Below are 13,601 nucleotides of genomic sequence, written 5' to 3' on the forward strand. Positions count from 1 at the left end.
AATGATTTATTATATCCTGCATCTGTTTCCATAGTCTTATAAACTTTCTTCTCTTTTCCTTTATGCTGTTTTCTGGTGACCTTAGTTTGAAAAGGGGATTAGGTAGCCCGTCCCATTGGCCTTCGCTCACTAAAAAAAAAACAAGTAAAATATGCAAAAAATGCGTCTTAGTTTCTTCGGCGCAATCGAGTTTTCTGTACAGCGTATAATGCTGTATGAAACTTTCAGCCTCGGCCCGTGAAATTTAGCCACAGTCCCGTGGTGGCCTCAGCCACGACCCGTGAAATTCTTAGCCGCGGCCCATGAAACTCAGCTACGGCCTGGTGGTGGCATATACTCCTTTATAGGCGATGGCGCCAAAAGTGTAGAAACTTCCCATTTCAACATGCTCCCCAACACACAAACACGTATTTATATACATGTGTAAAGCTCAGACGTATTAGTAGGCTACCCTAAATATAAAATCATTGCGGTGATCCCCTAATAAGCTGGGTCTTAGTACCTCACCTTGTGTGATGAAGGCCAAATTTCTTGTTTTGACCTTCAGCAATATACTGTAAGCTCCCTGTTGTTATCAGCGCGGGATACAAACGCTTCAGAAATGTCCCGTCTCTCCCTATCTGATCATGAGAGAGATTCAAGCGGTGCGCGACAGGCACTAATAAATGTTCCCGCTGCGACACTATGATTATGCTGGTTAGACCGCATCGGAGACGATAAGGTTCTGATTTAAATTTCTTAGCTGTAGAACATAATTAAGGATGAAGTGATAAGTAGAACACTGACAATAAAATCAATTAGCGATATACATTCAGAGAACAGAGCTTAGTGTGTGTTTATATATTATATATATACACATACAGTATTATATATATATATATATATATATATATATATATATATATATATATATATATATATATATAATACTATATATAATATTTTCTGTTAAAACAGAATTCCATCAAGTATATATAGAAACACCAAAATGTGGAAAATAAAGGCTGTATTTCAGAGACCAAAAGTCTCTCTCCTCAGGCAAATTATATCTTTCTTTCGGGTGTAAAATATGTTAAGAGCTCTGTAGGTTTTCCGTTTACTTTTACCTTACTTTTAAAACTGACTTTTAAAAAGGTGTGCCCACATCACGAAGATTCTTTTCGACCCCTTACAATGCCTTACAAGTAAAAGCCGAGTCGAAACGTGATTATACCTTATTTATGTCACCTTATTATGCCGGATGATAGAGATAAATTTTCGTGTTATTCTGAACATGTAAATAACGCATGACTGCATATAAATGATAGAACGGAAACCGATTTTTTTAATAGTTATAGTAAATCTGAAGATTAGTAAGAAAGTAAGTAAACGGAAGCAAATTCAGATTTAAAATACTTGCGTCACAGAGGATGAAAGAGTCATTTCATAAAACGAAACTGAAACACTAAAGAGACTCATCGTCAAATTTTGTTTGAGTCTAGTTTCCGCCAATGACGTTGTGAGTCATTCAGATTAAACCGAGAGATAAAACTTAATCAGTCGATCAGGAATCAACAACTGCCATGCCAGCGAGAACGTTAATTCGTTTTATAGCACTCATGTCAGAGGATAAGATAGTAAAACGAGTTTATCGTTATCTTCGGTGAGCGGGAAATGACTACGAATTAACCGCTAGACCTTTAAAACGCCCATGTAACGGAAGGAAAGAACTCACACGGCAGTTGCACTTTCCAGAGTCGGACCTTTGAAGACAGTTGAACCAGCCACCATGAATCCTTACGCCCGTTCGTTACTAACATGCTTTGCGATAGTCTTACTGGGTTTCACGCCAGCTACCGTGACGTTCATCATACTCCGTTTCTTTCCTTCGGTCATATCCTCCGAGAGCGTCTCAGCTATCGTACTGATCGACTTCGCTTGTGCATGTTGGTCTTTGATCGTCGGTGACAAAAAGAGGCGATCCCTCTGGCCGCGTGAACCGGCGTCTTCTATTGACCAGGTATGACTATGATAGTGGATCCATTCTCTAGTCCCTCGAATAGTTGGAAATAATCTCGTTAAACGTTTCTTTCAAGTTGCTGGAGCTTACAATAACTTGTCAGCCAGCATTTGGCAATTGGTTTAGGAATACACCAGAATTTGGTAGGGAAAATGTACGACTTAAAAGTAAGCTCATAGTGAAGGTTACCCGAAAAAAAGTGAATTACATATTCATGGCAGTAATCATGAAAGCAGGTTTCAGTCGTTCTGTAACCAATTGATGTAGACGTGAGTTCTGTAATCAAGCAATCACGTGTAATCACAGACCTTGAATCTCAAGTTGCTCGTATCTCAATAGGCTATCATTAGAAGATACGCGTGAAGTGGACTCATAGATATCTGCTGATTACTCCCAATGAAGTATTTTTCTCAGAATGCTGCTTTTTTAGACGTGCGAGCCTTCTAGAATTTCTCCTAAATATAGAGTATGACTCTAGTGGAAATACCTTCTCAATTTTCGTCCATCACACATCATTCTTACCTTGCTGAGTTAGTAATTATTCTTTTGTAATAATTTAGTAAATTATTTAAGGCAATAGCTGACGCTCTTATCCATACAATATTCAGAATCCATTTGTGATGAGTGAGAGTACATCGAAATATTTATTTCTTACAGCGACGCGTCAAAGTAAATGAAAAATTTCCATGTAAGTAAAGAGTTAGTCGCCCGCAATGTGCATCATGAGGGACCCTCGTTGTCCAGACTTTTTTTTTCCTCGCCCCTCGCTAGATATTTCCCCGTAAAGTGTAGAGTGAATGTGGAAGACAGAATGTAGGGATGGACGGTGAAAGACTGAAAGCAGTAGGTTTAAGTTTTTAAGAGTAAATATATTGGATACTTAAGCGTAAATGATGTTTCATTTCGTCAGGACGTCGAAGCAGCAGCAGCAGCAGCGGCATTTGAGGACAAGCCTCCGGAATACGAAAAGGTCATAGAGAAAGCTCCTCCCTACGAGAGCGTCCTTATGGAAGACGCCTACAAAACCAGAACGATGGACAGCGCGCGCGTTGCCCATACGGCGGTGAGTCTAGACCGATTCGCGAAAAAGGATGCTACTGCTCTGGAATCTGATCCAGATTTGCCTACGTATGAAGAAGCAGCCCGTCTCGTTTGTAAACCGGTAGAATGAAAACTGTTTTCCTGGTGCACAGACTGAACATGATACGAATTTTTCGGAAGACCCGATTTTCGAGAAAAGGGTCTCGATCTAAAAGGAATGCCAAGGATAAGATAATTTCATGCGTAGAGCTAAATTATCATTTCTGTGATGAATTAATTCCTTGGGGTTAACTATGATAAATATTTTACGTCTTCAATTCAGATATCGTTTGCCTATAAGATATAGGATCGAAACCCTATGTCGGGCAGGTTTAACTCCCCTCTCGCCTTTTTTGTTGAAAATTGTGAAAACGTTAGCCCACGGGGAACAAACTGGAGATAATTAAGTATTGCAAGGTAACGTTCACTGGTACAATTCAAATTTTTTCCATCATGATGAGAAAAGAAGCTAAATTCTGATTTTCAGTCGAAAGACGTGGAAAATGTCATCTCGAATATTTATGCTAGGTATGTAAGATTTCACTGAACAAGATAGTTGTGCAAGCGAATTGATCAAGCAAGAGGCAGGTATTGTGCATGGGGGAGGGGGTTGAATCCCGCAGAAGGCAGGCAAACACAAAACCAGTAGGTGACGTTAGAATTGTTTTGCATCAAAATAAGCACAGCTGAAATCGAGAATTCAAAAGAGAAAAGGCAGAAACCAGGAAAATTACAGAAATTAAAGTGATTTAGAACAAAATCCAGTCTAAACCATTAGAACGCAATAAGACGTTTATTTGGTCAATAAAACGTCGTTGGAAGAAAATTTAAAGTTGTGTATATCATATGGAAATATACATCACCGAGAAACAAGGAATCATTATCATCTTGGTAAAATTCCTACGAGCATTCAGCTAGAAATTAATCCTCAATTGCATTTATCGATAAACACTTGTTCTCGTACTGATGTTCTACATTATTATTGGTCTGCATCGCAGCTTCCGGTGTATGTCTTAGGCTCTCAGTTGGGATGTGTCATCTCACGAACGATTGGTCTTCCATTGTACAAGATCATTAAGAAGGGACATCAGTCTTCCAGTACGTAGTTCAGGAGAAAAGAACGCAATTCAAGGTAAATATAGATGTCATTTTCAAAGCGCCTTGGTCTAACCAAAGAGGTTGGATTAATTCACGACCTAGACCAGTGGATTAACTGAACCCAACCGAAGACACGGGGATTAGACTAATCTCTGTGGCCTCGGTCTGTCCACGGCCCAGCTGCCTGACATCCACGCTATGGAGAGTGTCGTGATCGTGGTCGTGATGCTATGTTGAATACGGATTCTGATATCTAAATCCTCTGATGCTCCTAGTCTGTTTTACGCTTTTATATGTAAGATGGTGTACAACAGTTCTACCTAGATTTTGGCAATATTTATAATACTCTTACTGAGATAGGCGTATGAGAATTTTTGTACTGAAGAATAATGCAAAGCATTACAATAAAATAGTTTATGTGGTTGTATACCTTTTTTTGCCTGTGCACAATAGTCTGCTGACTGATGATTGTTTCCTTCTGCGATTCTGCAAGAGGTGAGTTGGAATTACAAAAGGTTGGAAAAATGGAATTTAAGTTCAAGTCCTGCTCTAAACTAGGAATGAGACTCGTGTACTCCATTCATCGACACTAAAAAATATCCTGACTGTGACTGGCAAGGAAGTTACTCACTACTTCATGGAAAGAAAAATAATGCTTTTGTAAAAGCAAGAAATTTGATGATGGGTTGGTTAAGTTAAAGCCGGCCTCATGCAAGCGCGAGCCCTCTCCCTAAGGTAAGTACGGTAATTACCTCACTGTAGACCCAGGAAATTAGACCTCCAGATTCCGCTTAACCTGCGTGCCGAGGCGAATTTTATTAGGAAAGAGCTGTGGGGAACACGAAGTGGCCATTTTGCAGTTTTTATCTATCATTGAAAAGATATTTACATTACGTAAACAAAGATTCTTTCGGAATACACACTCCCACTTACACATACAATATATGTATATATGTATGTAGGCTATATATGTGTGTTTACACTTAACACGTCGAAAGTAATACCATTTTCTTTATCATAACTGAGCCAAACATAAATTCACACTGTACTGATTTTTTTTTATCCATGCTACGATCCTAAGTCAAAATATGAATGAAGAAGAAGAGTAAGATGACCTAGCTCAGAAATCTTTGGTTCGAGCATTCGTGTAGGTCTAATAACCGCATCGACCTGGACTCAGGTCACTGAAGAAAATAACCATAAATACGAAGACATCAAACTGTTAAGTTTTTATTTTCTACTGATAGGCCTACATGGGATTCCTGTTAAACTGTCAAGCCAAGGATTTCTCTATTTTAAATATGTTCAGTTTGACCTTGTGTAAGAACTCGTTTTGGTATTCAAGCCCGCTAATGACAAAATAATAACCTTGACATGATGATAATAATTACATACTTTATTTCAACTTATGGCTATATACAAATACAAAGTGCGGATTCAGTAGCGACGGCACAAACGCCAAAACTAAAAACAGCAACTACTACTAATAAAGTAACTGGCACCTCTGCGTCAACCTGTTTGGTGCTCCGTAGTAGTACCCAACAGTGGCCTGTTGGGACAACGTAGCAACAACGTCAATAGTTTCGAAGACGCACCTGAGAGATTAAGTCTGAAGAAGGTAGAGATTTAAGGGCGCCATGCTCCTGCGAAAAACAATCAGTAATCTACGCAGTGTTTCGTACCGCCAAGGTTCCTCCGCGGTTCTCAGGAAGAGTTACGACGCTGTTGTTGTTGGTGGCGGTTAGTCAACACATTCTTGTTTCTAGTTTACAATTGTGGCTATTAATTATAAACATTTGTTAAGCGTTTCATGGTCATCCGTCGGTAGGTTGAGATAAGGCCATTATAATGTACGTATATACCGACGTTTTCATTTTAATCCTGAAGTAAGAGGCCAATGCTGCGCAAATCGCAGGGAGAATTATTATGAAAAGAATCAAACGATATAGTAAACAAACCTCTTAATATTATGATGATAGTAACATTTTTAGAAAAACTGCTTTGTAAATGACCCATTACCCTTACGTAAAATGAGGAACTCGAGCACAGTTAATATACTGTATAGTAGGGATACGATTGGATTCGTGTTTTACACACACACACACTCAAGTAGTCTGGGTCGGTAACTACCTGTTTATGTGCAAAATGGTCCCGGTATTTAGTACCAGCCCCTTGGAGCTGAACGTAAAAATATAAACAAAAGACGGTAAATACCACAAATTTAAACAAAAGCATAAACAAACAAAGACATGAACTGAAGGAAGTAAATCAGGTCGACGACTGGCGGGAACCAGGCCGCGGTAGTCTTTTTTTTCCGGGTGTACCTTCACCATTTTCTTTATGCCAGCGAAAGATAAGATATCAAACCAAATGGATTTGTAAATCGGGACGGTTTGTGGCAGTTTTTCTTTACGAATAAATTTCCTCGTTATGGACTTAAAAGGGTTGAAATGGTTATGTCACTTACTGAGAATCGGGAAAGTTAATATTTGGAGACAATCATTCTTAGGGGAGACATATGCAGTATATATATATATATATATATATATATATATATATATATATATATATATATATATATATATATATATATATATATATATATATATATATATATATATATATATATATATACACACTTGTGGAATTAAGAAAGGAAAAAAAGACAGGATCTCAAAGATTACTTGCCTTAGGATGTGATAAGAAGGGATGAGGAATAACGGGTCAAAAAGCATAGATAAAGAAATAGCAGGATGAAGATTTATTATAAATATATAGGTTACATGATAAACATTTTTTCGTTTTTAAGGTTGTGTACATTATATGTAGGCTAATCTGTAGGTAAGTTTGTTGATACGGTAATTGATTATTTTTGCGTACGAAGTGGTTCATCTAGCAGCGGTGACCCCATTTGAATATATTTGGTGGAATTCATTTCAACATAAATCTTGCGTGTAGTAATTGCATGACAGATATATTACACTAAAAAAAAATAAGCATTTGTATACGCATCTTACGTGATTGGAATCCTTCTGATAATCAATTTTGGTGCAAACTACTGGTTTGTATATTCCAGGACCCATAATCTGCATATAGTGCAGGGATCCATCTGGGAGCAAGGGTATTATGGTTGGAGGGAAACACTATCCCCACAAGAATTATCGTAAAGATCCATTACAACGCAAGTAAAGCAGTCCGAAATTCATATTACTTCGTGTCTGTTGTTGCTAGAGTGTAAGAATAAGCTTTTTAGAAAGACAAAATTCCTCTTGGAAAGCTTCCTGGCTTAGCCTAACCAAACCTAACTTCAGCAAAGTTTTGACACCCTGACAAACATGGGGATTAGGCATCACTGTGCTGTGCCTTGTGATTCTTATAAGACTTGCAGCAATGAAGCAAATGGCTTTGTAACGTGATCCAGGTAAGTTCTTTAACCATAGTTGGTCTATTGTTCTGCTTAGTTGCTAACTGCCACATGAATTCGGTTTTCTCCTTTAGACAAAATTGGTCGCACTGTAGGTTTATTTTTTCCAAGCAACGATGATCTTGTAGAGCGCGTGTGGAAGATAACCCTCTTGACCAACCGTCATAATTAGTATTTGAAAAGTACACCTCTTAAGTTTCCTCCAGCAACTTACGATACCAGAGATAGCATTGGCAAACCGTTTTGCAGTGCTTAGTACGATTTTTTTGGGGGTGTGGGGTTTAACTGCGACGTATGATAATATCCTGTCATTACCTTGTCTCTTGCGGTTCTGTTGTTTCACTTTGGTTTTATGTACAGCCCTTCACAGGGATAACTCCCTCTCTGGCGGGCCCTTGTACGATTTCAAAATAAGGTGCTTCTTATATTTTATTTTATAATTGTCTTTCAGTGTTTTCTCGACAGTATCGTAGCTCTTGCAGAAGAGGAGAGTCTTTAGTTCCTTTTTAATTTGCATTCTTCTTGTATGCTATTCATTTCAATCTTGAGTTTCAGATATTTGTCGTCCTCCGTTGGTCGTATCACAGTACCTGACACCACTAAAGCTACCCCAAATTTTTATTAAATATCATTAGTTTTAGTGTCAGCTCTGGAATTTGGAAGGTGGGTTGGGGTGTTGTCTTTCCCCAATGGATTTTGGGGCATAGTTCATTAAAGGAACGGTCATACGAAGATTTTTTTTGTTTGGGGGCGGGTGGTGCTGTGCCCTATGATGGCACCCACCGAACGGTGTTCACATGAGGCGAATAGTTTCTACGACGAACAGACATGCCTTATTTTAAAAGAATGGGCCGGGATGGCTTGTATTCATTCAGTAGGTTAATATACTTGGTGCAGTCCGTTTCGTATTTTTCATCTTCAACTGATTCAGGGGCAGTGGCATGTTTATCTGAGGATGTGGCTGAAACAATGTAACATACATGTCATAGGCCTATCATTGTTTAGGCTAGTGACTTGAAAAATTTCGTTTCCAGCAAACATTACAGAACACTGCCATACAAGCACAATCACACTACCATTGTAAGCAAAGGAGCCGATTTCTGTCTTGTTAGTGGGAAAATATCCTATCATTTTAGATTTTTTCCCTCTTAGAATTTACCAAAAGCAGACTGGTGGCAGCACAAGTAAAGCCGGCATGTTTGTTCCATGGCAATTCAAGATCGGCCCCAGTGAACTGGAAGAGTATCTTATCCAATACATTTCTAGCTGACGATAACAAAATGTAAGTCATTAATAACATTAGAAACACGAGTAGCAAGTGCCGAAGGTGTATGTAACGTACTATTAACCAAATGACCCTTTATTTGCATTTTTGTAAATGGAGGCCGTTGTCACAGGGACGTAATTTTTCTTTTTGTCACACGGGCAGGATAGTTTCTGTCCCAAGCAAAGCGTCGCCGCATCTGTACCGAATCAGGGGCAGACCTACTTAAGAATCCAATTCGTATTTCATGTTCCAAATGTTACTTTGTATCAGAGCACCTGTTACAGTATAGCAAAGTCCAGCGCTCTTTGCAGTTAAGCCCCGCCCACTGCTTACGTCATGACCATCCCTTAAAGCTAATTGGTTGGCAATAGTTTCGAAAAGTTGGTTAATCTGTGGCTCTTTTCATGTTCATTAATACTGCAATGGTTGTTGTACCGAACTAAAATACTTTCTGCAGATTATCAAAAGGAAACGTTATATTATCCCCTGAAATAAAATCGTAATACGCATCTCAATAAAGGTGGTACAAAAAAAAGGAAAATATAAACGAAGTCAGGAGTGTTCCGCGATGCTGCAGTGTTGTGTTTCGTAAATGAGGTTCACCTGAATCCGGAGGTGACACAGGGAATGCCTGCATTCGAATCAGTGCGCTTGAATCACTGGACAATGATAATTACCGTCTGATATTGTCAAGCATGTTCACCATTCTAAACTCAAACACAAAGACTTTCTCAGAGCTATGCAGACTGATATTTCATACTGATTTCAGGAAATTTGACAACTTTTTAAGTCATAAAATCCATTTCATTGCAATCGTTTACACATTAGGAGGGATGACAAGCAGTGACGGCACTCTACAAAACCAGAATATGCCTATGTTTAACTTAAAGTTACAGTATAATAGGCCGTACGAGTCGTTTTGGATATAATTTGCTGAGAATCTTCTTAAGGACATTATCTTCTTTCGAAATAACAGGATCTTCCTAATGATATACAACTTATATCTTTTATCGGAGATGTCAATTGCATACTTCACAACTTATGGAACTCAAATTATAGGCGTCGTCATTCATGCACGACACTCAACATGACCAAACAGGAGTCAGATCCGTACTGGTAATCATTTGGACTGTTAACTAGTGTCAGAGAGAACCATAGAGAGGTCCGACTTCCTATGTGCAGCGTAATTTGGCAGCCATTTTGGTTGTGTGTAACTGGGGCTGCAGTGACAGCAACGTTTTGCAACAAACATGCTCTGAGTGCACTGCAAACTGCTGTGGGGCCAACGGTTTGTCTCTATGCTGGAACACAACAAACTGCCAATGTTTATTTATTTGACAGCTGTTAAGATTGTTCATTTTAAGGACGTATATCAGAAAATAAAGGTACAAATAGGCCTATATAAGTATGTAACAGTAAGAGGACCACTCAGATACATCGCAGCCAAATGTGACTAGATCAGCAGAACAGACTTTGCTCCAAATAATACCTATTTAGGTAATAAAAATTTTATTCTTCTCAGATATTCTTACAGACATGTAGGCCTATGTGGTATATTTATAAACAAAAATAACCCATAAATGTTTAAACAGTTTTATTCAAAGTTCTGTAAAATAAAATAAAAATAACCCTTTTGGAAAAATGTTTAAACAATTTTATTCAAAAGTTCTGTAAAATAAAATAATACATATTTTCAAACATTCAGGCTACGTAAAATTACTGGTGAAAGGACTGCATCTGGAAAAGTAATTATTGTATTCAATGTCATTAAATGATGGCAGATATATTAGGCCCTAGGAGAAGAACATGCTAGCAAAATGTCAAGCCTTACAAATACCATGCCTTAGCAAAATATGCACAAAATGCTATGCCTATTACACAACCTATTGGAAATAGGTGGTATTTAATTACTAATCACGTGTACCACCACCAAAGGCATCAGCACACACATGAGCACACACTGTTTAGCATTAAAATCACCACCAGTCCACCACCAACAGCATTAACACACACACTCAAAATGTAAAAGTTAGACAGGGCTATACTTACTGTCAGTGTGAAGACCTATTAACAAAATACTCATTGGATTAATATGAATTCATTTATGGGAAATTTTCAACAGTTGTCTGTTTGTACGTAATTTCTTTTCTTTGGATGCTTTATTCTTGATTTTCAACTGATATTTTAGTCTCATTGTAACATACAATTACTTCATAAACTGTACGCTTTGAGAACATGAAGGTGTACATGAAAGATCACAGTTAACATTGCGTCTCTAGCAACCTCCAGTTACACACAATCAAAATGGCCGCCGGCGCTCAGCCAATTACAATGCAGCACAGGAAGTCGGCCCTCTCTATGGTTCTTTCTGCTAGTGTGACGTCATTCACCCCTCGAGAGCTAGCCAATCACTGGCGTGCAGTGGGCGGGGCTTAGCTGCAAAGAGCGGTGGACTCTGCTATAGTTTTCCGGATAAGAGTAACCTACTTGGATTAACCTTGACTATTTCGTTTGTATTAGATTAAAGCGGCCCGTAGAAATCGTGTTTAAAATCCTGAATTGTTTAGGCCTATACAAATAATTAACGAACATTTTTGCTCCCAGAGTTTATTTAATAAAAACGGACAGTTGAAAGATTACACACTTCCATTGTATTGATTTTATTTGTATCGCTGTGAGTTGGGGGAAGGCTTGAAGCAATTTCTTCTTTTTTCTTCGAATACATTTTTCTCGTGTAAGCAAGGATGTCCATCGTGGCTACATGATAGCGTGCTGTGGGTAAACTTAGAAAATGTGTCTCTGTGAGAGCACCTTCAATAAGCTACAATCTTTATAGACAAATTACAGAAATCTGACAATAAGCACAATTGTCTAATTGATAAACTTTTCCACCAAATGGATAGTATAGTATTAGTATAGTCCTTTCGGCTGACAAGACAGATTTTGCAAGATTTTGCTAAACTTTACCTAGCCCAGTCTAATTCTAAAACTGATATGCTTGGTCTTACAAGAACCCCGTAGGATTATACAGTATAACCAGAACCGTATAAGGTAATGAAACTCCTGTTGTACAGCAAAATGATGAACAGTTGTTTGTAAGATTCGCACGGGCTGAATCATTTGATGCCGTAAACGAGCATTATACTTGCCTTCGCGTGCAGTAAGACTCTTCGTTGGATGAGACGGTAGAGCTGCGGACTGTCACTCGATGGGCCGGAGTTCAATTCCCCGGCCGGCTGATGAAGAGTTAGAGGAATTTATTTCTGGTAATAGAAATTCATTTCTCGCTATAGTGTGGTTTGGATTCCACAATAAGCTGTAGGTCCCGTTGCTAAGTAATCAATTGGTTCTTAGCCACGTAAAATAAGTCTAATCCTTCGGGCCAGCCCTAGGAGAGCTGTTAATCAGCTCAGTGGTCTGGTAAAACTAAGGTATACTTACTTAGGGTGCAGTTATCATGCTTTTAACGAAATGCATAAAACTGCCCATTTCTGAAAAATGTTGATCAGATTAGAGCGTTAAGCTTAGGCATACTGGATAACTGCCAGCTTTCAGTAGATTTAGCCTAATAACAATCTCAACAGTTGCAGGATCCTAGCCTGCATTAGAACTCAAAACTATAGTTTTAAAATAAACAAGGGAGTATTTTCAATAGCACTAGGTAAGAAGCCTTTTTTTTTTTGTGTGTGTAATTTATGGGCGTCGCTTAGGTACGTATAGAAAAGCCAGTGATCTTCAGACTGTGGACCATGGCCTGGTTTTGAGGTGGGCCACGGACATATAACTAGATTATAATAAGAAATAAATTAACTATATAAAAAAATAAGAGAATAAAATTAAAACAAAAATAAAAATCTGAAACTTCAGGGTAAAGACAAAACTGTAAATCATTTTGTTGATTCATTGCGTGCCTTCATTGCTAAGATCCAGAACTGGGTTAGGAAAATTAATACCGGTAATTTTGAAGTGGTTGAGAACTTTTGTGAAGTTGTCGAAGGTGAAAAGAACTAGATCCTTGTCTCCAAAGTGAAATAATCAACCACCTTCAAAATTTGGGTCAAGAATTTTCCAGATACTTCCCTGATCTCGAATCCATAGATCTGTCATTTATAGCAGATCCATTTAACATTGAGTCACATTCTGTGCCAGACCCTGACCAAGATGAATACTTGGAAATGAAATTTGATTCTGGTGTAAAGTGTCTGCAAAAAGAGCTCTCTGTACAGGAATTCTGGGCTCAAGGAAGTGCATCATACCCGAGAATTGGTAAGCGTGCACTAAAAACACTTCTACCTTTCTCCTCCACTTAAGTGAATCAGGCTTTTCTACCTGACTTCAAATCAAAACAAAAGCAAGAAACACTCTTAGAGGTGGGGATGACATGCGACGTGCCTTGTCCACAATTCTCCCCCGATTTGATAAGCTTGTAGATATGAAACAAGTCCATCCATCTCATTAGCTGCCTTACCTGAGTTAGTGATTATCATGAACAGCAGAAAAGTTGCGTTTTATGTTTATCTTTTGGCCATGTTTCAAGCCGTAAGGTTCAGTACATGAATTTTTTTACAATTATCAAAGCTCAGTCATTGATTTCTGGATTGTTAAATTTAACTTTCATGAAAATTTCTCAGATTTACCATGTAATGCATTTATGAAAATTCTGTTTGAACATGTTAAGAAAATGTAATAAAGTTCCTTAAGTACCTGGTATCGTATGTTTTATTGTGAACATA

General features: G+C 38.3%; 1 protein-coding gene and 1 long non-coding RNA gene across 3 annotated transcripts in view; both read left to right on the plus strand.

Annotated features, from left to right (window-relative positions):
• Positions 1-1,514: 1,514 nt before the first annotated feature.
• LOC136825295 (uncharacterized) lies at positions 1,515-4,600 on the plus strand. Its single transcript, XR_010849283.1, has 2 exons — positions 1,515-1,999; positions 2,910-4,600. It is a non-coding gene; the product is annotated as an uncharacterized lncRNA (long non-coding RNA).
• A 1,104-nt stretch (positions 4,601-5,704) lies between these two features.
• Positions 5,705-13,601, plus strand: part of LOC136825296 (pyridine nucleotide-disulfide oxidoreductase domain-containing protein 2-like) — a 51,241-nt gene continuing 43,344 nt past the window's right edge. For both annotated transcript variants that reach the window (XM_067081405.1, XM_067081404.1), the window contains exon 1: positions 5,705-5,917. In XM_067081405.1, coding sequence (XP_066937506.1) covers positions 5,815-5,917 — 103 coding nt within the window. In that variant the 5' untranslated portion in view covers positions 5,705-5,814. The remainder of the gene's footprint in view (positions 5,918-13,601) is intronic.

Source organism: Macrobrachium rosenbergii, chromosome 37 (genome assembly GCF_040412425.1).
Source record: "Macrobrachium rosenbergii isolate ZJJX-2024 chromosome 37, ASM4041242v1, whole genome shotgun sequence".
Lineage (NCBI taxonomy): Eukaryota > Metazoa > Arthropoda > Malacostraca > Decapoda > Palaemonidae > Macrobrachium > Macrobrachium rosenbergii.